Source organism: Mirounga leonina, unplaced genomic scaffold (assembly GCF_011800145.1).
Source record: "Mirounga leonina isolate KUSES-001 unplaced genomic scaffold, KU_Mleo_1.0 Mir_92, whole genome shotgun sequence".
Classification (NCBI taxonomy): domain Eukaryota; kingdom Metazoa; phylum Chordata; class Mammalia; order Carnivora; family Phocidae; genus Mirounga; species Mirounga leonina.
Genome location: NW_023270852.1, coordinates 18,601,936 through 18,628,698, shown reverse-complemented (window position 1 = coordinate 18,628,698; position 26,763 = coordinate 18,601,936). Strand labels below are relative to the sequence as shown.

The 26,763-nt window shown below is 48.0% G+C and overlaps 1 protein-coding gene across 1 annotated transcript in view; it reads left to right on the top strand.

Annotated features, from left to right (window-relative positions):
- TENM4 (teneurin transmembrane protein 4) overlaps positions 1–26,763 on the top strand; it is a 713,747-nt gene that overhangs the window by 491,380 nt on the left and 195,604 nt on the right. The window contains 2 exon segments of the mRNA XM_034995151.1: positions 4,995–5,093; positions 6,279–6,514. Of these exon segments, the coding sequence (XP_034851042.1) occupies positions 4,995–5,093; positions 6,279–6,514 (335 nt within the window).

The following is a 26,763-nucleotide window of genomic DNA, read 5'->3' as shown; positions in this document are numbered from 1 at the left end:
TTCAGCATAAGCCATATTGTTTGTACACACAGTTTAGACCCTGAATCAGCTACTCATCAGTTAATGGTTAGAACGCTCCTAAAAACCTCTGTTCCCAGATACCAGCCCAGGGCCAACTTTATAAGCAGGCCCTTCGAAGGATAACAGTCAGGATGGCTGTGGTAACTGTTCTGCATGGGTAGGAAGATTATCATCATCCCCACTTTGGAGATGAAGAATCTGAAGACAGGAAAGTGAAGTAACTTGCCTCAGGAACCACAGCCAGTACGTGTCCCACCCAGGCCAGCTGGTTCCAGAGCCCATGCACCTAGCCATTCTCCAGTGCCACCTTCCTGATTATTCAGACAGGCATTGGTAGGAGTTTGCAGGGGACAAAGGAATCCTGGGATGAGGGGCAGCTGTGCAAGGCACAGAGAGAGCTTAGTGTCTTGGAGAGATGGCTCAGACGTGGGGGGGGCGGGGGGCCTCATGGAGATGCATGTAAGTGAGGGTCAGCAATGGAGGGCCTGGAGTTACAGGAAGACAAGGTTGTACTTCTCCCTGTGAGCATGGGGCCCGAGGAAGGCAGAAGGAGGGGCCAGTAGTTAACATTATAGGATTGGCCTTTTACAAGGATCACTATCACCTGGAAGACCCAGTTCATTTTTTTGTTTCTTTGTTCATTCATTTGTTAAAATGCTAGCCCTAGAACTAAGTCTTTTGTAGTCTTGGCCAAATCTCTGACGCCTTGCACACTTTGGGGCTGTCGGCTACAGAATGTGGGCGCAATGCCTGGCCTGCTCTACCGCGTGGCTGTCCCAGGGCTCTGAGGGTGAAGCACGGGCCAGGACAGCAGGCTCATGCTGAGAAGATGGGCTGCTGAGCGGGGCAGTCTGAAGGACTGGGCACTGCAACTTTCCAGCCACTTCCTTCCCAAAAGCTACTTGTTCTGTCCTTGGAAGACGAGCTCTGCCTGCCCCGGGCTGGAACTAGAAGCCCCTGCTTCAGGCAGCTCGGGGGCCTTGCCCGTGGCCTCCTCTGAGGATTAGAGGGGAGCTGGTCCCCTCCCCACCCTAAGAAGAGCCGTAGGAGCAGTATTGTGCTTAGCTGTGCCCCCCTCCAGGGATTGCGCCCCTCTTTCCCGAGAGGCAGTGGGGGGCAGTGAGGTCGGAGAGATGTGCTTTTGAGTCCCACCCCTACCCTTTGGTTGCTGTATGATCTTGGGCAGTCACTCAGCCTGTCTGGGCCTCAGTTTCTGTATCTGAAAATGAGATAACAGTACCCACCGGTGTGAGGGTCACGAGACTCCAGCGTCCATCCCGGAGTTCCCAGCCGCAGTGAGCCGGAGACTGTGCACAACTGTGACCTAAGGAGGCCTCAGCAGCTAGGGTCTCCATTAGGAAACGCTCGTAGCTTTTGTTTTTCAGAAGAACTGGAACCTCAGAGTTGGGAGCAGGTGATGGACAGGAAATTGAGGGGATAGCATTGAACTGGGAGTCCAGATGCCTGGGTTTTAGTTTCAGCTCTGCCACTGACTTGCTGTGTGCATGGGAGCAAAATACCTGTCTCTCTGGGCCTCAGTTTCCTCAGCAATCACCTGGGGCCCAACTGACTCAGAACTGAGTTTCAGAAGTACAGAACGGGGTATTTGAAGGTAGTGGTAGCGTTCTGAACTGGCAGCATTTTCAGCGAGTGCTAGTGTCCCCCCAGACGCCTGAGTTGGCGTGAGGGTGGGAGCTCTTTCGGGGGGTCTCATGCAGTCCGTCGCTCCAGAAACCCTCTGTCGTAGCGCACCGCCTCTTCCCTTGTCCTAATAGGTGTGTCCTTTTAGGAGAGAATGGCCTGCTGTCTCTCTTTAAATCATCGAAGTAAAAATAAAAACCACTCTTGATCCAGACATTGGAAAATTCCACTATTAACGTTTCGATTTTAACCCTTCATGTGTTTTTCTCTCTGAATATGTTTATTTGTTTCTGCTGGGTTTTAAGGTTCATATGTGACTGTCTGAGCGCACAGTCCTAGCCTAGCGATGCAGGCCAGATTCCCAGGCGTACTTGGGAGAGTGCCATGCAACCAGCTTTGGGGCCTGGGGACAAGTTCCCACTGCCTCTGGGCCCTCTGGGCAGGGGTGGTAAGGACCTGTCAGGCTGGGCCATATGGACTGTGGAAAGACTGGAAATTCCCTCCTGAACTAGAGGCAATTGGGGAAATAATAATAAAACCCCTGTGCAAGCCTCAATTAAACACCAACTGTATGCCTGTGATATGCTTCCCTTTGTATACCCGTCATTCACAGTATTCAGCAAATATTTATTGAGTGTCTCCCACTGTGTACCAGGTACTCTTCTAGACTCTGGACACATGGGCAGAGAACAAGGCAGATAAGAGTTCTACCCTTGGGGCGCCTGGGTGGCTCAGTTGGCTTAGCCTCTGCCTTTGGCTCAGGTCACAATCCCAGGGTCCTGGGATCGAGCCCCACATCGGGCTCCCTGCTCAGCGGGAGGCCTGCTTCTCCCTCTCCTACTCCCCCTGTTTGTGTGCGTGCGTGCTCTCTGTCAAATAAAGAAATAAAATCTTTAAAAAAAAAAAAAGAGTTCTACCCTTACAGGACTGAAATTACAATAGGGAAAAAACACGTGTGTGTGTGTATGTGTGTGTGTGTGCGTGCATCTAGGCCTATGTGGAAAACTAAAGCAGTGCAAGGGGCCAGGGGTAATTGAGGAAGAGCAGGGTGGGAGCTATTACAGTTAGCTATGAGAAGGGAAGGAATGGCCCATGCAGATATTTGGGGGAAGGCCGTTCAAGCAAATGACAACAAAGGCTTTAGCTGTTTGGAGTAACAGCATGGAGGCCAGTGTATATATAGTACAGAAAGTGAGGTTGGAGAGGTAGCAGGGGCCAGATCTCGTATGCCCAGGTAAAGACCATGGTTTTATTCTCATGGAACCATGGGAAGGTTGTGAGCAGAGAAGTAGCGCGATCCAAATTATATTGTAGCTTCCATAAGAAGAGATCATCCCAGTTTATGAATGCTCAGACAGACTCACCTGCCCAATGGCAGGGGCAGAAATGAGGCCACTCTGAAGGGCTTCCACACCCCTGCAGTTCCCCTCAGACACTGTGCGAGGCCCTGGGACCATGAACACCACCAGAACAGCCTGGGCACCAGGCAGCTCAGACCTCTCTGGAAGGGGAGGTCCCCACCACCACAGCAGGACTCAGTGGTTCCGGCTGCTAAACAGTGTTGCCTTGTGCTCTCACTGTCCCCGAGGACGCTCATGAAATGACACATTGGGAAAGTATTTACAGCCCCTCCTCATTCCCATCTGTAAGGCTGGCCGGGGGACAAACCCCCAGGCTGAGCAGTGACACAGGGTTATGAGGCCCAGGGACCTGAGCTCTGGGGTCAGACAGACCCTTCAACTTTTCGAAGTGGTGGAGCCACTTGCTTACTCTGTGATAGGACCTTCGAAAAGTTACTTCTCTGAGCCTTTGCTTTGCCAGCCTACAAAGCAAAGATGATAGCACTGACTTTGTAAGATTGTTGTGGGGAGTAATTAGATAATATGGTGTTCTAGAACAATGAATAAGATATGGTGGACGTAGAGTAGGTTAGCATTAGTACTTTCATAATATTTCTTAATATTAGTACTCATGCTACATAAATTACTACTAATATACATCAATTAGCATTAGTAATTTTTGTTCAGCCCTTCTAAATTCTTCCAGCATTACTCTGTGGGCCCTACATCCACTTTGTGAACTTAGTATCATCATCCCCATTTTACAGATGAAGGAAGTGTAAAATCGGAAGAGGTTGCAGCTCTTACACAAAGTCACACAGCAAGAAAGAGGCAGGAATGGGACTTGAATTTGGGTTCTCTGGTTCCCAAGACCTGGTCAAAGTGGGCAGGAAGGTCCCTCGCAGGGCTGGACTCAAAAGCTAGCTCTCTGCAGGTAGCCCTTCCTGGAGGTGGACACAGCAGGCTGAAGCCACACCGGCTTGTTTAACATGATGCCGTAAACGGTTTTCAAGTGAGGGGGCAGCAGTCCTAGAAAATACCAGAAAACAGGATCCAGCACACCCAAGTGTGAACCATACCACTTAGCAGGCATGGCTGAGGCCAGAAAGGGCAAGTGCATCTCTCCTCATTCTGCGTTAGAAATAGTAATGTCACAAAATGCTGCACTGCCCTTGTTCTTGAGGGGGCCAAAGCCCCCTCCTCTGTCTTCTGAGGGGTGCCAGCCTCACCACTCAGTCATCACTGAGGTTCCTGCTCTGTGGAAGCACCTTGGCCCTCTAAATGTCATCAGCATCAACCTGGGGGCTTGTGAGAAACGCAGATCTTCAGGCCCCACCACCACCTCCTGACTCCGAATCTTTGGGGGTGGGCCTCCGCAAAGCGCAGCTCTCCAGATGATTCTGATGCCTACTCGAACTTGAGAACCACTGCTTGAGAAGAAAATGGCCCCAAACGCTTGTCTTTTTTTTTTCCTTTGGACTCACAAAGTATCTTCAGCTGTTGTTTAAACAGACGTACACCGTCTCAAGTAGAGAAAGCACAGGCTTTGGAAACAGATAAACCTGAGTTCAGACTCCTGAATTTAGCCTCACTAGCTGGTAACCTTGGCAAATCCTGTCACCTCTCCACATGTCGGTGTCCTCGTCTGTAAAATGGGGGCATGCCTTCTAGCCTATTTTGAAGATTTGAGATGAATGGATGTAACATGCCTAGCTCAGTGCCTGAGACATCATCAGTCTTGATCAGGGGAAGCTGTGACTGGGTGGCCATAACCATCAGACATTCAGGTTCGTATGGAGAATGCTCCCTCTGGATGCTCTGCGCCAGGCAGACCCCTTGCACATGTGGCTTGCGCCAAGACCCATCGCCTGGCAGCCGTGTCCCGCTGGTCTCACGCACAGCTGCGCCAGACAGCCACTTTATGTGTTTCTCTACTGTCCCCCTTCATCGATGCATGACTCATTGCTTCATTCATGTCTCCATTGTGCGTAGAAACCTAGGCAAGCAGCCATTCCTAGGGACATTGCAGGACAACCTCATTGAGATGGACATTCTCAGCGCCTCCCGCCATGATGGGGCTTACAGTGACGGGTAGGTGACATCCCCATGGTCCTCCTCTCTGTGTTTGCTCTCCCTCTGGCCCCTGCACCTGCATGCAGACCCTGAGACCTTTCCCTGGGATCTCCTGCGGGAGGTGATGATGCCATGGTGCATGCCCATCCCAAAGTCCATGTTCAGCTTGCAAGAGTTTATCCTTGGAATCCCCTCGCTTCAGCATATTAACAGCAGCTTTGTTAATATGCAGCTCCCAGCATCTCATCGGCTGCCTCTGCCATTCTGAAAGCCATCTCGTAGCAGTTTTTATGCAGCATAGGCCCTATGTCGTATGTCTTGTAGCCCTGAGTATCTGTTCTGGGTGCAAGATTGCTCTAAGATTTCAGGGGATGCAATGCAACCAACCAGTGCACCCCATTTCCCAGGCTGTGTACAAATTCTCCCATGGCCATGGTTAAAGGCAAGCTGTGGAGGATTTCCTGACACCTAGTTTGGCCACAACCATGCGCTTTGACCATGCCACGCTGCCCTAAAGACTGTAGCTAGGCTGTAGGATGCATTTGCCTCTCTCTCGTCCCACACAGCTTTCCCCAGGGGTTTGGAAGGTAGCGTCTGGCTTCTGAAAGCATTTGCTGCCATTGGTTGTATAAGAGCCACTGGGAGACTCAACCATGGCAGAACTTAATGGTGGTTTCTTGGTTCCCACCCCCTAAACACCCTTCAAAAAGAATGGTATTTCATGCCTCCACCGAGGCACACTGGCAAAGTAGGTATGGGAGGGAGAAGAAAAATTTAGGTTCCATTATCTCCAAGGCACAGAACATGATTTTAGATACTTTCCAAGTTAGTACCGATAATTAGAGAACAGCTCGTGTAATACCCAAGAAACAGCATCTCAGCCCCATCCCTTCCCAGGAAAGGGGTCTCCACAGCCAGCCTTCTGTGGGGTTGGAAACACCTCCTGCCCTGGCCTGGGCGGGGTTGGGGGGGGTTCCCCATGGGTAGGGCTGTCCCATCCGTGTTCCGTGGAAGCGTGTGTTCGTGTGCCCTGTTGTGTGGTCCGGTACGTGATTCTCCTCCTCTCCGTCTGCCCCGTCTTCTCCGTGGCGACTGTCTCCAGGCTCCTCTGCATGCTCCTACTGCCGCCTCTGTCCTCCAGGTGGCTCTGGGTCCCAGGGAGTCCGCAGACCCTGACGCCCTCGGGCTTCTCTCCGTCCACAGGCACTTCCTCTTCAAGCCCGGAGGCACCTCGCCGCTCTTCTGCACCACGTCGCCAGGGTACCCTCTGACGTCCAGCACGGTGTACTCCCCGCCGCCCCGGCCCCTGCCCCGCAGCACCTTCGCCCGGCCGGCCTTCAGCCTCAAGAAGCCCTCCAAGTACTGTAACTGGAAGTGTGCGGCCCTGAGCGCCCTTGTGCTCTCCGCCACGCTGGTCATCCTGCTGGCGTACTTCGTGGGTAAGCACCTCCCTCGGCCCAGCTTCCCTTCGTTCCCCTTCGCCCAGGGGGCAGCGACCAACACACCTGCACACGCTGCAGGCATCTAGCTGGCGCGACCGTCACGCAGGGTGAGCCATGCAGCCCTGGGGTGCTGGCCTCCACCCCCGAGCCGGTCACGGCCAGCTCTCTGGGATCCTCTTCTCCTCTCTGCACGATGCCCAGAAGGAAGCTTAGCATGAGGCATAGCATCCACTGACTGGCCTTCGAGCTGGTGAGCCAGGACGTGAGTGTCGGAGATGGGCGTCTCCACAAGTGACAGGCCCCTCGGGCTGGTGCCACGTAGCTGCAGTGAGGAGCAGGAAAGATTCGGGGTCCCCTGGGGTTGGACTGGACTCTGCTGACCTCAGCCCGGAAGGCATGTCTGAAGGTGAGGGTCTGGCGAGGCCGTCTGAGGGGACGTGGGCGCCAAGGTGCAGAGTGGAGCCGTGGTTAGGAGCCCAGAGAAATCCCAGCTGAGGAGCAGCGGGTCCCAGTGAGCAGTGAACGCTGGCTACAGGACGCATGGAGACCCCCAGCAGCTCTGACTGGCCTGCCTACCTGCCCCCAGGCCACCTCCGTGATGGAGGAAATGCCTCCTGGCACGGGAGGCCAGTCAGCTGGGTGCTCTTTTGATGTAGTCCCCACACAGCCTGGTCTCCTGCTTCATTCCAGCCCTTGTCTTCAGCCTGCTCCCAGGGAAGACGGTCTCTGAAGAGATCTGCAGGCGTTGTGTAGAGTCCGCTGCCTCTGTGTAAATCAGCCTGTTAGTAAAGACGTCCAAAGGAGTTGGCTTAACCCTCCGTCCGTTCCAGCCTTCAAATTCTCTCATTCTGAGGTTTAAGGCAGGTCACGACAGCTTGAGGTGGCCTTCAACCCATGCTGAGGAATTCTGAGATCATTCCATAAGCAAGGAGGACTTCTCCAGTAAAAACCCAGTAACCAGAAACAGAAGTAACTGGCACGGGCCAGAGGAAGACAGAGTGCCGTCCACCGTGGCAAGGGACTCTGTCATAGGCAGAGTCATCGCGAATAAAAACAGGCAGTGTGGTGATGTAGTGTACGCTGTCCTGGGAATGATGAAGGAAACGTGGGCCCCACTTGTTCAGGGGGAGAGATCTGAGCATGGAAGGAGCATTCAAGATTCTTGAATTTTATAGAAATAAGTAATCAGGGAGACGATAGTCCCTCAAACAGGGAGGTCTCCTTATATGTCTCAAGCTATAATAAGCCTTCTTTGATATGCCAGGTCTCTCTTCCCCTTGTGAAGACTGATGTAGAGAATTTCATGGCTCCAGGGCCAAGTTGGCATACGTCTCTTCTCTTCTCTGTGATTGGTTAGCTGTTGCTGCCTAGAAAGCTGTGTTAAGAAGGATCCTGAGGCTATATTCAAGCTCAGTGGGAAAGGGTTTCTGTGTTTCATTAGTAATGTCGGTCGTGGTCACCAGCGTGGGGAATATTGATGACATACCAGGCATTTGCCATCCTTACTGTGGGTCAGTGAGTAAAAGGAATAGCCAAACTGGGAGAGGCCAGAGGCCACCCAGGCCCAGTGAGAGGTAACTGGGTTACAGGTGAGGGCCCTGAATGTCCCAGTACCATCACCCAGCATGAAGGTTTCTTCCTGGCACCTGTGCCGTGTCCCTGTAAACCACTAGCACAGCTCTTGTCTTTGGCTGACACTGTGTTTCCTAAATGAGCAGACTTCGGAACAAGCAGTGTCTCTGTGCATCACAAGTCAAGCCGTTGGCTGCATAAAGACATCAGCTTGTGGTGCAGACTTAGGTTTCTACTACGTAGCCTGGTTCAGGAAGAAAGAATACATCTTTGTATGATTACATAAGCTCTCTTCTGTTTTACATCCCATGGGCTTCTTCTCCCATGTAATAAGAATATGGGGTCAGTCTTCAGCAATCTAAATTTAGATAGGCTATACTGGGAGGTAGTGAGCTCCCTGTCGTAGGAAGGGTACAAATAGAGCTCAGTGACCACATAGCAAGGATGAGATTTAAGCACTGACTGGGATTTTTCACTGGATGGCCTTTAATTTTCCTTCCAACACTGGCAGTGTTTGAATCGATGATTTTGTGAATTTTGTTTTTCCTTCAGCAAACCATAACCTGCCTTGGGCTAGGCACTGTGCCAAATGTCAGGGCTAAAGATATGGTCCCTGCCCTTGAGTTGTCCGTAGCTTACAAGAGGAGACAGCTATGTCAGGAGTGAATTGAGGCAGCTCAGGGGCTATTTGGGGAATACCCACCACCAAGAGCACTAGGGGAGGCTCCCTGGGAAGGGCGATGATGCAGTCAGAGTTAACCAGCAGTAGACCTGCAGAGAGCAGCTCTCAAACCCAGGGAAGCTGCAGACTTGAGCGAGGACAGTGTGGTCATAAGGCCCTTGTCTGTGTTGGAAGCATTTGAAGGATATTGGAGCTAATGCAGGAGAGCTTGGTCAGATGTGGAAGATCACCTTGGGGCCAAGTTACAGACCTTCCTGGATGGGCAATAGGGAGTCATTGAAGGGTTTTAAGCAGTGGCAGGATGTAGTCAAACTTTTTTTTTTGGAAAGATAAGTGTAGAGGGAAGAAGGATAGGCCCTATCACAATAAACAGGTCAGGAGAAGCCGAGGGCCTCAGCTGAGAGAGTGGCAATGTAGGTGGAGAGCAGGGAGGTCGATTTAGGAGCATTTGTGTCTCCTGTTACAAGCAGTCAGTCTACTGATAGTGTGTCCTTGCCCAGAATAAACACAGCTTTCTGATAAAACCCTCCCTCTGCAGAAACATTAGGACTGGACCATAGATTGCATATCCAAGGACCAGGTCAGACTGGCAAGACCTGGGTGTTCCCTTTGTTCCCTGGAGACTCGGAGCTTACACCAAACCTCTGACAGCCTTGGATTCCATTCCCAGCTCTGCCACCTGGCTGCTCTCCCACCTTGGGCAACTCGCTTCTCTTTCTGAGCTTTGATTTCCTGATCTGGAAAACAAGAGTGACCCATTACTTCAGGAGGCTGCGTGTGAGGCTGGAGTAAGCCGATGCCGGTGAATGCGTCGCAGATGCAAGGCCCAGCCCTACCTTCCCTCAGGGGCTGGGGTGGCAGCCTTGGTACGTGGTCTCCTCCAGCTGCTGGGGCCAAGGGATGAGTGTCTTGTTGCTTGGCCGTAATCACAGGCTGCGGTGACTAACTCGTAAGGAACTATCAATTATTAAAAATCAAATTAATTGTCTCAGCCGAGCACAAATATCCTTAACATAGACTTTTGCAGCAGGCCAACTGATCTAATCAACAGGCACAAGCACAGATATTTAATTAGATTTTTGATGAAAAATTGTGTTTAATTTCAAGTATAATCAATTATTAATTACTGTAATGAGTGAGTCTGACTGGGTTTACTAATTAACTCATTTAAAAATTATGAATAACCTTTTCATTTGTAATTATTTTCTACATCCTATCATGCTGCAGATAAGAATCGTATCACTTCACCAGTACCAGGGGAGGTGAAAACAGGGCGGGAAAGAATTGTTCTTTTTCTGCTATCTGCTCAGGGCTGCCATATCTGGAGGGAACCCTGACAGGTTCATTTGACATTTGGTTTTTAGTTCGAAAGTTTCCATTCATTTGCAGAGACATCTGCAGTTACTTTCATAGGAAGATAGAGAAATCGCAGCCAGCACTTAACCACCCACAAGGGCTGCAGGGCCTGGGGCAAGGCCTTCGGGCTGTCCTCCCCACTGCGGGTGTTACTTGGCTGCTCAGGTTTGGAGGGGGGAGTAATGTAGAGACGACCTTTAAGAATCCTGGGGCATCCCGCCAGAGACGAGATGTGTATTTTTGTCTCCAAAGGACACCTGTTCAGAGAGGTAGCTATTGACCCTGAGTGCCTGGCTTTACTGGCCAGTTCTCCCTGTGAAGGCCTTCAAGTATTCGAATACGCTGCCATTTATTTTCTGAAGATAAGAAATCTGTTTGCAGAACAAAATAGGGAGAGCGTGATATGGGGGGAAGATTAGTTAAAAGTTCAAACCAGGAAACTTGCATAGCCCCGGCAATAATGCTTTATTTTATAGCAGTTAATTGTTTTTAAAACATTTTCACCACAAAAGGCAGCGTAGTGTGGTGTAATAAAGATAATAGGGGCCACTTTTGTCATTAATAATGAGAGCCCTTAGCTATGATTGTGCGCTGCCCGTAAGCGCCTCCTGTTCCCAGCACTTTGCCTGTGTTTTCTCATTGAAATCTCCCAAGGATCCTATGAATTAGTCTCCCCAGTTTACAGATGAGGACACTGAGACCCAGTGAGCTGGAGTAAGTCACCACCCTCACCTGGTAAATGGCAGGACTGTGGTCTCCCCAGCCCCAGGCACTCAGGCTTGGGGCTGATGCTTTTCAATTTTTTTCTCTTTCGAGTTCACATTCTTAAACTTTCCCATTGCAGTAGTTGGTATTTTGAGTTTTTGCTGGGTGCCTGGTATGGGTCCAAGCCCATTATGTCATCTCTCTGAACACTCACAACAGTTCTGCCAGGTTTTATTTTCTCTATTTTCTAGAAGAGGAAACTAAAGCTCACAGAAGTTAACAACTAGCCAGGGTCACAAAACGAGTAAAGGCCCCAGGATTTTAAAGACCGTGCTCTCAGCCACTATGATGTAGCTTCAGGGCTTGAACAGATGATATAGAATCAGAAGATCCCACTCAGGCTCAGCTCCATCACTTCTTGACAGTGTGAACTTGGGCAAGTTGCGTAACTTCTCTGAAGCTGTTTCCACTCAGGTTCCTATAGTGGCTGTGGCTGGAATGATTCCCCCATTTTACACCAGGAGGAATTTGTAGCGGCGTGCTTCAGAAATCATGGGCTCTGAAATTAGGCTGCCTGCTGCTGACGTGCCTTGTGACTTTAGGCAAGTTTGTTTAACCTCTGTCAGCCTCAGTTTACCCATCTGTAAAATGAGGGTAATAATAGTGGCTACTTCAGAGGGTTGTTGCAAAATTCCAGTAAGATAATTTGCAGAGGGGCGCCTGGGTGGCCCAGTGGGTTAAGCGTCCAACTCTTGGTTTTGGCCCAGGTTTGATCTCAGGGTCATGAGATCAAGCCCCACATTGGACTCCACACTGAGCATGGAGTCTGCTTGAGTTTCTGTCCCTCTCCCTCTTCCCCTTCCCCCACTCTCTCTCTCTCAAATAAATAAATCCTCAAAAAAAAAAAAATAATAATTTGCATTAAGTACTTAGGCTACTGCCCAGCACTATTAGCACTCAATACATATTAGATACTATTGTTATTATAATTGATAGTATTATTCGTACTATTAGCATCACATGTAGAAGAGGATTTGTAGGTCTTGACTGAGAACTTGGACCGGCCTAGTCCCGGTGCAGTGCCTGCAGGCATCCTGGCCTGTGTTCGTCACACAGGCAGCTGACAGAACAACCAGGGGGACCTGTCAGAAAACATTTGTAGGGATGTCTCGCTGTTCCAGGGAAGCGGCCACATGAAGAATCCTTACCAAAAAGTGCCTCACGTCATTTCTTTAACTAGGATAAAAGTTGATGTTTTCTATGCAGCTAGAACTGACAGGCTCCCTGGTGTTCTGGATCTCTGCGTGAAAAGCAGACACCGAGCACCACGGAAGAGCTGCGGATTCGTACCTCGAGGACTCTGCACGCACCTGTCTTGCCGGGTAGGCCTTTGGACTTGGAGACGAAAAGGGCTTGCTAACCACACAAAGAGCGGGCCTCGCCTTCCACTGACATGGAGGCCTGAGATGACCCTGGGACGGTACCTCCTCCTTCCTAGGTCCCTACGCACCCTGTAGGGGAGGGGCGCCGCTCACCGCGACTTCTCCAAGGCAGCGGGCTGTTCGCTCACAGAATGGGAAATGGAGATGATTGAACTTGATCTTTTAGGGAGAGGAAAAAGTGATAAAGATACAGGATCCTGTAGTAAAGCTTTTCTCTCCAAGATTGATTTCTTCACGCAGCTCAGTGGGAATTGCTAATAGCAAGATATATATAGATTGTTCTCTTTATAACAGACCCCAAATATCCTCCAACCCCCCAAAATGGTTGTCTGCCGTTGTCTGAAGTACCACCGTGCAGAGAGGAGGGGCTGACTTGCTCCGTGGCGCTGCTGAGGCCAGAACCAGGCCCTCAGGGTGAAGAGGACAGGAGGGCCGACTTGGGCTCTGTGGGAAAAGGCTTTTCTAACAAGACAGCTGCCTGTGTGGAGTGGGGGCTGCTTGTGTCTGGAGTGGGAGGAGCCAGGGTAGGTGCCCAGACTCTACAGCCCAGCGGACCTTGTCCATATGGACCTTCTGCCATTACTTTGCTGTACCACGTGAGTCTTGAGGACTCGACCTCCTCAAGATGACTTTCCTCGTCTGTAAAATAGGAATAAACAAGTGAACAAAAGACTAGCCAAAATGATGAAGGCATTCAACATGTTCCCGCTTGGCATGAAAAAAAACTTTCCAACTCTGCAGACCTCACTCTCTTCCCACCCCCCCCCCCCCCCCCCCCCCCCCCCCCCCCATGGGACCCCCCCGCCGCCCGAGCCCCACGAAGCCCATTGATCCAGACTGTGTAGCTCAGCCTCCTGGGCACAGAGCAGAGTGGAGAAAGAGAGCAGGTCTGAAGGCAAGTAGATAACATCAGGCTCCCCACATTTCCTGTTTCCGCTCCCGAGCAATGTTCAGGGCTCCTACCGTACTCCCGGGAGCCCAAGACCAGGATCAAGATCCAAACCTCACTCAGGCATATCTCCCTTACCTATATACCCGCTCAGCTACCAGGCCCTGCCTGCTTGTGTTCAAAATCAGATTTACTGAGATAGAACTTACACACAGAAAATTAACACTTTTGAGGTGTACCATTTGATGAATTCTTTTTTTTTTTTTAATTTTTTATTCTTATGTTAATCCCCATACATTACATCATTAGTTTTAGATGAAGTGTTCCATGATTCATTGTTTGTGCACAACACCCAGTGTTCCATGCAGAATGTGCCCTCCTCAATACCCACCACCAGGCTAACCCATCCCCCCCCCCCCCCTCCCCTCTAGAACCCTGTTTGTTTTTCAGAGTCCATCGTCTCTCATGGTTCGTCTACCCCTCCGATTTCCCCCGCTTCATTCTTCCCCTCCCGCTACCTTCTTCTTCTTCTTTTTTTTTTTTTTCTTAACATATATTGCATTATTTGTTTCAGAGGTACAGATCTGAGATTCAATAGTCTTGCACAATTCACAGCGCTTACCAGAGCACATACCCTCCCCAGTGTCTATCACCCAGTCACCCCATCCCTCCCACCCCACCCCCCACTCCAACAACCCTCAGTTTGATTCCTGCGATTAAGAATTCCTCATATCAGTGAGATCATATGATACATGTCTTTCTCTTTTTGACTTATTTCACTCAACATAATACCCTCCAGTTCCATCCACGTCGTTGCAAATGGCAAGATCTCATTCCTTTTGATGGCTGCATAATATTCCATTGTATATATATACCACCTCTTCTTTATCCATTCATCTGTCGATGGACATCTTGGCTCTTTCCAGAGTTTGGCTATTGTGGACATTGCTGCTATAAACATCGGGGTGCACGTACCCCTTCGGATCCCTACTTTTGTATCTTTGGGGTAAATACCCAGTAGTGCAATTGCTGGATCATATGGTAGCTCTATTTTCAACTTTTTGAGGAACCTCCATACAGTTTTCCAGAGTGGCTGCACCAGCTTGCATTCCCACCAACAGTGTAGGAGGAGGGTTCCCCTTTCTCCGCATCCCCGCCAACATCTGTCATTTCCTGACTTGTTAATTTTAGCCATTCTGACTGGTGTGAGGTGGTATCTCATTGAGGTTTTGATTTGGATTTCCCTGATGCCGAGCGATATTGAGCACTTTTTCATGTGTCTGTTGGCCATTTGGATGTCTTCTTTGGAAAAATGTCTGTTCATGTCTTCTGCCCATTTCTTGATTGGATTCTTTGTTCTTTGGGTGTTGAGTTTGATGAGTTCTTTATAGATTTTGGATACTAGCCCTTTATCTGATATGTCATTTGCAAATATCTTCTCCCATTCTGTCGGTTGTCTTTTGGTTTTGTTGACTGTTTCCTTTGCTTTGCAAAAGCTTTTTATCTTGATGAAGTCCCAATAGTTCATTTTTGCCCTTGCTTCCCTTGCCTTTGGCGATGTTTCTAGGAAGAAGTTGCTTCGGCTGAGGTCGAAGAGGTTGCTGCCTATGTTCTCCTTTAGGATTTTGATGGACTCCTGTCTCACATTGAGGTCTTTCAACCATTTGGAGTCTATTTTTGTGTGTGGTGTAAGGAAATGGTCCAGTTTCATTCTTCTGCATGTGGCTACCCAATTTTCCCAACACCATTTGTTGAAGAGACTCTCTTTTCCATTGGACATTCTTTCCTGCTTTGTCAAAGATGAGTTGACCATAGAGTTGAGGGTCCATTTCTGGGCTCTCTATTCTGTTCCACTGATCTATGTGTCTGTTTTTGTGCCAGTACCATGCCGTCTTGATGATGACAGCTTTGTAATAGAGCTTGAAGTCCGGAATTGTGATGCCACCGGCTTTGCTTTTCTTTTTCAATATTCCTCTGGCTATGCGGGGTCTTTTCTGGTTCCATACAAATTTTAGGATTATTTGTTCCATTTCTTTGAAAAAAGTGGATGGTATTTTGATGGGGATTGCATTGAATGTGTAGATTGCTCTAGGTAGCATTGACATCTTCACAATATTTGTTCTCCCAATCCATGAGCATGGAACGTTTTTCCATTTCTTTGTGTCTTCCTCAATTTCTTTCATGAGTATTTTATAGTTTTCTGAGTATAGATCCTTTGTCTCTTTGGTTAGATTTATTCCTAGGTATCTTATGGTTTTGGATGCAATTGTAAATGGGATGGACTCCTTAATTTCTCTTTCTTCTGTCTTGTTGTTGGTGTATAGGAAAGCCACTGACTTCTGTGCATTGATTTTATATCCTGCCACTTGACTGAATTCCTGTATGAGTTCTAGCAGTTTTGGGGTGGAGTCTTTTGGGTTTTCCACATAAAGTATCATATCATCTGCAAAGAGTGAGAGTTTGACTTCTTCTTTGCCAATTTGGATGCCTTTGATTTCTTTTTGTTGTCTGATTGCTATGGCTAGGACTTCCAATACTATGTTGAATAGCAGTGGTGATAGTGGACATCCCTGCCGCGTTCCTGACCTTAGGAGGAAAGCTCTCAGTTTTTCCCCACTGAGAATAATATTTGCTGTAGGTTTTTCATAGATGGCTTTTATGATATTGAGGTATGTACCCTCTATCCCTATACTCTGAAGAGTTTTGATCAAGAAAGGATGCTGTACTTTGTCAAAAGCTTTTTCTGCATCTATTGAGAGGATCATATGATTCTTGTTCTTTCTTTTGTTAATGTATTGTATCACATTGATTGATTTGCGGATGTTGAACCAACCTTGCAGCCCAGGGATAAATCCCACTTGGTCATGGTGAATAATCCTTTTAATATACTGTTGGATCCTATTGGCTAGTATTTTGGTGAGAATTTTTGCATCCATGTTCATCAGGGATATTGGTCTGTAATTCTCCTTTTTGATGGGGTCTTTGTCTGGTTTTGGGATCAAGGTAATGCTGGCCTCATAAAATGAGTTTGAAAGTTTTCCTTCCGTTTCTATTTTTTGGAACAGTTTCAGAAGAATAGGTATTAATTCTTCTTGAAAGGTTTGGTAGAATTCCCCTGGGAAGCCATCTGGCCCTGGGCTTTTGTTTTTTGGGAGATTTTTGATGACTGCTTCAATTTCCTTAGTGGTTATAGGTCTGTTCAGGTTTTCTATTTCATCCTGGTTCAGTTTTGGTAGTTGATACATCTCTAGGAATGCATCCATCTCTTCCAGGTTATCTAATTTGCTGGCATAGAGTTGCTCATAATATGTTCTTATAATTGTTTGTATTTCTTTGGTGTTGGTTGTGATCTCTCCTCTTTCATTCATGATTTTGTTGATTTGGGTCCTTTCTCTTCTCTTTTTGATAAGTCTGGCCAGGGGTTTATCAATCTTGTTAATTCTTTCAAAGAACCAGCTCCTAGTTTCGTTGATCTGTTCTACTGTTCTTTTAGTTTCTATTTCATTGATTTCTGCTCTGATCTTTATGATTTCTCTTCTCCTGCTGGGTTTAGGCTTTATTTGCTGTTCTTTCTCCAGCTCCTTTAGGTGTAGGGTTAGGTTGTGTACTTGAGACCTTTCTTGTTTCTTGAGAAAGGCTTGTATTGCTATATACTTTCCTCTTAGGACTGCCTTTGCTGCATCCCAAAGATTTTGAACAGTTGTGTTTTCATTTTCATTGGTTTCCATGTATTTTTTTAATTCTTCTTTAATTTCCTGGTTGACCCATTCATTCTTCAGTAGGATGCTCCTTAGCCTCCATGTATTTGAGTTCTTTCCGACTTTCCTCTTGTGATTGAGTTCTAGTTTCAAAGCATTGTGGTCTGAAAATAGGCAGGGAATGATCCCAATCTTTTGGTACCAGTTGAGACCTGATTTACGACCTAGGATGTGATCTATTCTGGAGAATGTTCCATGGGCACTAGAGAAGAATGTGTATTCCGTTGCTTTGGGGTGGAATGTTCTGAATATGTCTGTGAAGTCTATTTGGTCCAGTGTGTCACTTAAAGTCTTTATTTCCTTGTTGATCTTTTGCTTAGATGATCTATCCATTTCAGTGAGGGGGATGTTAAAGTCCCCCACTATTATTGTATTGTTGTCGATGTGTTTCTTTGCTTTTGTTATTAATTGCCTTATATAATTGGCTGCTCCCATGTTAGGGGCATAGATATTTACAATTGTTAGATCTTCTTGTTGGATAGATCCTTTAAGTACGATATAGTGTCCTTCCTCATCTCTTATTACAGTCTTTGGTTTAAAATCTACTGTGTCTGATATAAGGATTGCCACCCCAGCTTTCTTTTGGTGTCCATTAGCATGGTAAATGGTTTTCCACCCCCTCACTTTCAATCTGGGGGTTTCTTTGGTTCTAAAATGAGTCTCTTGCAGACAGCATATCGATGGATCTTGTTTTTTAATCCAGTCTGTTAGCCTGTGTCTTTTGATTGGGGCGTTTAGCCCATTTACATTCAGGGTAACTCTTGAAAGATAGGAATTTAGTGCCATTGTATTGCCTGTAAGGTGACTGTTACCATATATTGTCTGTGTTCCTTTCTGGTCTATGTTGCTTTTAGGGTCTCTCTTTGCTTAGAGGACCCCTTTCAAGATTTCCTGTAGGGCTGGTTTTGTGTTTGCAAATTCCTTTAGTTTTTGTTTGTCCTGGAAGCTTTTTATCTCTCCTTCAATTTTCAATGACAGCCTAGCTGGATAGAGTATTCTTGGCTGCATATTTTTCTCATTTAGTGCTCTGAATATATCCTGCCAGTCCTTTCTGGCCTGCCAGGTCTCTGTGGATAGGTCTGATGCCAATCTAATGTTTCTACCATTGTAGGTTACATATCTCTTCTCCCAAGCTGCTTTCAGGATTTTCTCTTTGTCTATGAGACTCATAAGTTTTACTATTAGATGTCGGGGAGTTGACCTATTTTTATTGATTTTGAGAGGGGTTCTCTGTGCTTCCTGGATTTTCATGCCTGTTTATTTCCCCAAATTAGGGAAGTTCTCTGCTATAATTTGCTCCATTATACCTTCTGGCCCTCTCTCTCTTTCTTCTTCTTCTGGGATCCCAATTATTCTAATGTTGTTTCATCTTATGGTATCGCTTATCTCTCGAATTCTGCCCTCGTGATCCAGTAGTTGTTTATCTCTTTCTCAGCTTCTTTATTTTCCATCATTTCATCTTCTATATTACTGATTCTCTCTTCTGCCTCATTTATTCTAGCAGTTAGCGCCCCCATTTTTGATTGCACCTCATTAATAGCCTTTTTGATTTCTACTTGGTTGGATTTTAGCTCTTTTACTTCTCCAGAAAGGGTTTCTCTAATAACTTCCATATTTTTTTCAAGCCCAGCTAGTATCTTTAAAGTGATGATTCTGAACTCTAGATCTGACATCGTACTAATGTCCGTATTGAGTAGGTCCCTGGCAGTCGGTACTACCTCTTGTTCTTTTTGTTGAGGTGATTTTTTCCGTCTTGTCATTTTGTGCAGAGGAGAATAGATTAATGAGAGAACAGAATGCTAGCAGAGTAACCATGTCCCCAGAAAATATACTCTAAACAAATCAGAAAAGACCTGAAGCAGTGGGAAAAGAAACAGAACGAGAGAAAAAAGAAAAAGAAAAAAAAAAAAAGAAGATAAAAACAAAAACAAACAAAACAAAACAACAACAACAAAAGAAAAACCAGAATGTGATCAAATATGATCTATATGGTATATAGATCAGTGCCACACACTAGATTTGGGGTATATTTTGGTCTTTTAGAAGAAAGTACCTCCCAAAATTTTAAAGAAAGAAAAACTTATATATGTACAAAAATAAGGGTTGATATGATGAAGGGATGGAATATGACTGTAAAAATGGAAATTATAAAAAATGTTATAAAAGGAATTGATAAGAAGTTGTTTGAAAAAAGAAAGAAGAGGATTTAAAAAAAGAAAAAGAGAAAAAAGAAAAAAAAGGGGAGAGGATGTGATCAGGCAGGGGACTAGAAAGCACCATATACTAGAGATTTAGGGTATATTTTAATCTGTTAGAAGAAACTATCTCAAAATTTTAAAGAGAGAACAACTTATATATATAAGCCAAAAATATGGGTAACTACTATGAAGGGATAGAATATGACTCTAAAAATGAAAAATAAAAATGTTTTTTTTTTTAAAAAAAGGGATTGATAAGATGTTGGTTGAAAAAGGGAAAAAGAAAAATTCAAAAAGAAGTAATAAGACAAAAAGACAGTTAAAAAAATTTAACTTTACAAGACTAAAGAATCATGGTAAAAAAGCCGTGAATTCTATGTGCAGTATTCCCTTAGCGCTGGAGTTCTGCCATTCTCATTGATCGGTAAACTTGGTCTTGGCTGGCTGTTCTCGCTGATCTTCTGGGGAGGGGCCTGTTGCCGTGGTTTCCAAATGTCTCTGCTGGAGGCGGAATTGCCCCGCCCTTGCCCGGTCTGGGCTAAGTATTCCAATCGGGTTTGCTCTCGGGAGCTTTTGTTCCCTGCGAGCTTTCCATACAGCTTTGGAGGCGGAGAGTGAAAATGGCGGCCTCCCAATCTCCGCCCCGGAGGAGCCGAGAACTCGGGGCCCCGCTCCTCAGTGAGCCCCCAAAGAAAAGCCGTCAGTCACTCCCGTCTCCCCGCTCTCCGGCTGCACTCCGTGCTCACCCGGCCTGTGACTGCGCGCCTCTATCTCTGGCACCCAACCCCGGGTGGAGTCTCCAAACCCAGCAGATCCCTGCGGTGCACTCCTGCGTGGCTCCTCCCGGGGGAGGAAGGTGAGTCTCCCCGGATCTGCCGCTTGTCGGGTCCCTGCTGGAGGAGCAGGGGCCCGACTGTGCTGCGGATCACAGTTTATGGCAACCCCGAGCTGAGGGCCCGCGCCTGGGCTCTGCCTCTGCAGCCGGCTTCCCCGCTCCGATCCCTGGGAGCTCTGCCACACTCAGGCACCCCCAGTCTTTCTGTGACCCCGAGGGTCCTGAGACCACACTGTCCCGGAGGGTTCCACCCCCGCTTAGCCACCAGAGTGACGTCCCTCAGCGGAGCAGACTTTTAAAAGTTCCGATTTTGTGCTCCGCGGCTCTATCACTTGCCAGAATTGGCCACCGGAGGCCCCTCCCCCGCCGTCTAAACTCCCGAATATCGCCTCGGATTCACTTCTCCACACGTCCTACCTTCCAGAAAGTGGTCGCTTTTCTGATGAGAGAGTTGTTGCTCTTCTTTTCTTCGATCTCCTGTTGGGTTTGTAGGTGTTCAGAATGGTTTGATCCCTATCCAGCTGAATTCCTGAGAGGAGATGAAATCCAGGTCTCCTACTCCTCCGCCATCTTGCTCCGCCCCCCCCCCATTTGATGAATTCTGACAGATGCTTGGAGTTGCATGACCACCACCATAGTCAAAACACAGACCACTTCCGGCACCCCAAAAAGTTCCCTTATGTCCCTTTGCTCATTGCTGTCCTGGTTCTCAGCCTCTGGCAAACACTCACCTGTTCCATGTTGGGTAGTTTTAGGTACCGTTTTTCAGAGATGTAGTAAAGGGGTAATTTACTTACTGGATTCAGAATCAAACTCTAAGATATTAAGGGGTTGAGAAAACTGTAAGATCGAATTCAGAATTCAAGAGAGTAGGGCAAACCACGGAAACATTCTAGGGCTTCCTATGTGCTGTACTTGATCTCCTTGAAGGATAGCAGTGAAAGGCCTCTGTGCAGGCAGAAGGAATGCACAGGTTGATGTTCTTCTGCCGTTTTTATGGACCATTTTTTTCTGCACAAATTTCTAAGTATTGACACAGTCCTCATTCTTGTCAAGTTGAAGAGCTCTGTCATATTTGTGCCATTACTATATCCTCATATTCCCGCGGTTTCCAACTGTTGGCTATTTTAAATAGCGCTTCCGTGCACGTCTTTGTGCCTCCGGTTCTGTTTGTTCTGCTTTCAATTATTTTGTTCCAAGAGCAGGATTTCTGGGGCATGAGGGGTGCACAGGTTAATGCTCTTGTTACTCGCTCCTTGGGGCTCCTCAGAAGGGTAGTTTCTGTGCAGTCCCACCAGTGTGGGGCTTTGTGCCTGACCTTGCGTAAGCTGGTTCAGCGGGTCGGGGGGGCAAGGGAGGTTACAAGTGGTTCTGAGACACAGAGAAGCTACAAGGGTCTTCATTCCTTGAGGGATTTCCACCCCTTCTTTCCGTCCAGTTCCTTTTGAAGGGCTGGGCTCAACGCCCCTTCCTCGGCGAAGCTCCTGACCCCCTCCCACTAAGCCAGGACCCCAGTTATATGTTCTCAGAGTGCTTGTGCTCACCACAACCGCAGCTGACCGTTGGGTCGTGGATCGGCTCATGCCTGCCCCCATGGTTAGACTGTAAGCTTCATGAGGGCAGAAACTATTTCCATCGTGCTCACTACTACAGCTGCAGTTTCCTGTACAGGGTCAGCGTGACATAGCATGTATTCATCAAAGGTCTGTTGAAGGAGAGAAAGAGCGGGGGAAGGTGTCCGGGCCAGAACCTAACTGGTGTTGCAAGGCATGGAGTGGAGGGAAAGAAAAAGATAAATGTAGAGGCATATGTTCATACAGGGGACAGTGAGGGAAGGCCTGGAGGCAGGGCGATCTTGTGAAGTGAAACATGGCTACCGGAAGCTGAGCGGGGAGCACAGGAATCCGTCTGGGGCACACTCCTGGCCCTGGCCCTCGTCTGTTCCTGGCTCCCTCTCAGCCTCCGCTTCCTCCCTGAGAATGTCAACAGAGGCTGTTGGAGGGATGCTGTTTACCAATCAGGCACTTGGTCCTTCCTGGTCAGTGAAATCTTCTTGCCCTCCCCCTGGCAAACAAGATGTGTTGGATTTTAGGGCCAGGCAGTCCCAAGTTCGGAAGTGTTGTTTCAGAAAAGAGCTGAGTTGACTAGTATAATCCTATTTCATAACAACAGCAGCTCCTGCAGAGACAGCACCCTCTCCAGGGCTCTCGGCCCTGGCCTGGTGGGTGGTTTCGGGGCCCCTGGAGAGGCAGTTGGCTATGCTTGGTCAGGAAGTAACTCCAACCCTGCATCCCGGGTGCTCCGTCCATACCTTCACCCCGGGAGCATGGAGAAGGAGTCCATTTTACAAGATTTACAGATTTGTAACATCCTTGGAAAGGGTTTGTCCCCCACATCTTGTCTTTATTCTAGACTAATTACTGTGAAATAGCACAATTTGATTACACTTAGGCGTGGAGAGAAAGCGTGAAGCTTTCTTGCTTCTGTTGGCTGTTCTTGCGCTGCTGTAAATACAGAGCTTGTGGAGAGGAGGGGGGCACAGTCAGGCTGTGCTTAGGGCTGCAGGCCCAGGACCTCGGTGGGGGAGCAGAGAAGCAGCTCTTCATTGCAGGGAAAAGGGAGGGAGGCAGGAGGAGAGGAGAGATGGCTGTAAGAAGCACAGTATTTTTTCTTCCTCCTATCAGTAAAACAACAAAATCACAGCTAAACAGCTTCATCCTTTAAAAACAGCAATACCATTAGTAGCAAGAGCCCAGACTCCGGACGGAGTGAGGCCTGTGTTCCAGCCATGGCCCACACAAGTTTTTCACCCCTCTGAGTCTTGATTTTTCTCCTTGGTAAAAAGTCCATTAATATCTAAGCAGTGTTTTGAGCATTAAGTGAGAAGACATCTGCGAAGGGTCCAGACCACGGGTGGCCCATATTGGGTGTTTAGTTAATGCCGTTCTCACCCTTCTGGGCAGCAGGAGCATCCAGAGGTTTCAAACCCTCCCAGATTCAGCCACCAAGGGCCATCCCCGGCTGCAGGGATTTCAGGTAACCTGAGATGAAGAAGAAGGCGCTTCCCCGAGCTCAGGTTTGAAACAGCGGAGAGTGTTCACGGAGCCTGGCTGCCGGGTTGTGTCCCGGGCTGCAAGGGACAGACAAAGCCAGATAAGCTAGCATCACTGCCTTGAGTCAGCCTCAGTTTCGTGGAGAGCCAGATGTGTAAGGAGCTGATGGCAGTCCTAGACAGATGATAAAAGCATGTTACTGGAGTTTGAGCCTTGTCCCTGTGGGAGCCTGAAGGAAAGAGCAATTCATTCTAAACAAGAAGATCAGATAAAATTTCCCCAAGGCATTGAGCCTTGTAAATCAAGTAAGATATTAAAAGAGAAGCTACGAATAGCTTTCTGGAAGATGGAACGGCCCCCACGAAGGCAGAGGACGGGACATGGAAGTGTGGGCTATCTGAGGCCCCCACATCAGAAGACTGTGTGTTAAGATGTCCTTTGGTGCATTTGACCCACCTGCCAGCCTTGGTCTCTGTCTCACCGAAGGCTCCTGAGTGTAGAAGCCCAGAAACCGCAGTGATCGCAGGACACCGGCTGCCTTCCCTCTTAGAAGAGACGCTGCACGAGGTCACTGCGTGGTAGATACCTCGCTTTCCTGTGAGGCTGTCCAGCCCATGGACCCCTCCAGCAGTTGGCGTGCTATGTGGAATTCCTAACTGCATTTCTTTGTCCTACAAGCCCAGATGTGGAAAATGAGGCTGGCTGCCAGTAAATAGCTTGTCCAGCTACAAAGACGGGTAAGAGAGCTGGGCCTAGAAGCCAGATTTTCCAATTCCAAGCCCTACGTTCCTTCTGTAGACCATGCTGCCTCTCAGAGCCCCACCCCGATGTCCTTCTCTACCTCTGTGCTGCACACCTGCGGCTCAGAGCAGAACACGGGGCCTCTGCCATCCTGGCGGTGGCTTTCCTCCACGCCCGCTCCCAGCTCGTCCTCCCGCGACCTCACCCCATGTACCTTTCCCATGAGCCAGGCACGTTCTGAGTGTTACATGCATTTTCCCATTGAATCTTCTCAACTGCCTTACTTACCCAGCCCGTATCTGTCAGGTGCCAACCATTTGCGAGGTACCATCCTGTTTTTATTTCCATTTTATAGACAAGAAATGGATACCCAAGCAGGTTAAGTCATTTGTCCAAAGCTGCATCACTGGTGAGGGAGGGAGCCAGGATTTGCCCCCAGAGCCTGCCCTCTTTCCACTATGCTCTTGGATTCCCGCAGCTGGGGTGGGACTGGGATGGTGCACCCGATCAGAACTGCTGAGAGGTTGCGGAGGGTGCCTTACTGAGCAGAGAAGCTAACTTACTTTCTCATGGAAGAAAAACTAAGGTCCATCTGTCCTGTGCCATGTCCTGTGCCAGGACTGCCATGTACCCATGGCATTGAGTGGCCCTGTGACTTGTACCAACATGCTTCAGGACCGGAGAGAGCAGGGGACCCAGGTGAAATCAGGGGACCTCAGTACGCATCGCTCCCGGAGCCCCAGCCCCTCACGCTTTCCAATCCCGCGGTGCTCCAGGCTTCGTCTGGCGTGAGGCGGTTGTCTGATGTCATATTTCATTGTGCAGGAAGCCCTTCCTGCTGGTGTATGGCAGGCAGCTAGACTTCTCGTCCTTTCCAGCCTGGAGTTAGATTTTGTTCACAGTCTCCAGTGGGGAAGGAGAAAAAAAGGCCAGTATTATTAATTCTGCCATGGCCTCCATTTCTTCCCATTGTCCTAAGTTTATCAGCCAGGCCACCTGTGGAGCTCTATGGCAAGACCTAGTCGTGGGGCTGCTGTGCATGTCCCAGTCTGTGTGCGTCTCCGTTTCCGTGAGCACACACATTGCCCCACCTGATAGTGCATGCAGAACTGGTATTTGAGGGGAGATGGAGTGGAAGCTGGCAGAGATTAAATGAGAATTTTAGGAGAAGTAGCATTTGTCTTGACAGTTTTCAGAAACTAGAAACTTCTTTTGCAGCTTGCTGACCTCTGACTCTGTGTTAGCGCATCAAGTCCATTATATAGCACTGTTCATACTCCTGACTATGTAGCTCTGGGGCAGTGCTGGGTGTTTCACATACAAATCTTTGCATTAGTCCGTGTTTTAAACTTTGGGTGTTCTTTCTTTCATTAACTTTTAAGCATTGTGATCAGAATGACTTATGTTTTTAGTACACTTTCTAATCTATAAAGAACTTTCATTAAATTCTTACAAGAACCCAGGAGATGGCTTTGTATTATTTCCATTTCTCCAGAGGAAAACACTGCAGGTCAGAGTGGTTAGGTGATTTACCTGCTGCTGCACAGCGAATAAGGGCCAGAGCTGGGAGGCTGGCTGTCTCTACAGATCTGCTCCATTGAGTACATAGGTGGACAGCAGAGCCAGCAAGGGACAGGAAGCACATGGGCACCACTGTCAGGGCAGTGTGCATGGGAGAGGTCCTGAAATCAAGGGCCCCTGGCTGGGGAGGGGAGAGCAGATATCATCTTTGGCTCAGGATAATGGTGAAAATCCACACAGAAGAAGGTGACATTTGAGGTAGGCCTTGAAGGATGGGAGAAAGTTTTTTTAAATAGGGAGGGCAGTGGCCATTTACACACACAGAGGTTGCGTCAGCAAAAGCCCGGAGGCTGGATGGACAGGTGTGTTCCAGGGATAGGAGAAATCGCGCCGACCCAGACTCCAGAGCACAGAGAAGCAAGCAATGTCAGATACTGCACTCAACAAGCACGTAACATGCTCTTGGAAAATTGTGTCTGTTTCAAAGAAATATTACCTCAAGTTTCTGTCCCCAGGAAAATAGTGCCAACAAAATTGGAGCAGTAAGACTGGTCCATATAAAGATATTTGCCCTTCATTTCCACAGTTCTACAGCTAATCGGAAAGGCAGCATGCATGCAGAGCTGTTAGGGACAGATTCAGGGCAATCTGGATTTGACTCAGATCTGAGGTTATTCTCCACCTCTTATTAAACGTGTGATCTTGGGCAAGTAGTTGAACCTCTTTGATCCTGTTTCGTCATCTTGCAGACGAGGATAATAACTCTACCTTCCTTGTGGAGCTTTGTAAGGATTAAACGATAGTGTGTTTATAAAGCACTTAATGCAGTGCTTGGCACAGGATAGGCTTCAGTTAAAACAGTGGCTCCTGTTCACTTGACCATCTTCATCACCCTGGTGCCCAGAACTCTGTGCTGCCTTAAGCTTCTTGATGGAAGGGCCGAACCAAACCAGAGGTCTGTGTCTATTAGAGAAGGAAAAAGGGAACTCACACGTACTGAGTGCCTTGCTGTGTGCACAGATGAGGGCAGGGGAGCAGGAGAATGTGGTGTGATTCCAAAGAGCTAGAAAACACCCACCCGTGGGGCAGGAGACTGGGATGCTCTGGGGAGTAAAAGAGGGCCATCACACACTCTGTTCTGTGAGATTTTAAAATCCTCTTTCAAAATGCTCCTCATTATAAAGAAATATTATCCCAAGTTACAAATCCGGGTGGCAGGCTCCACGTTAAGCTGTCCGCCCTCATTCCTCTTGCTGAAGTGAATGTTCCAGGGGGAAAAGACCTATCCTAATAATACATACACAAATTAAAACTCCATTTAGAGGTACAGTGGGGACCACCTCCTAATTGACTTTGATCACAGGAAAAAAAAAATCAGTTAACAGGGTTGGTATGCCAGAGGAAATCAGGAAATGGGAGGGTTGCCCTGCAGAGCCCTGTAATAGTAAGTTCTACTAGCGATGGAAATGGAGCCTGGAGACAGGACTTTCTGCC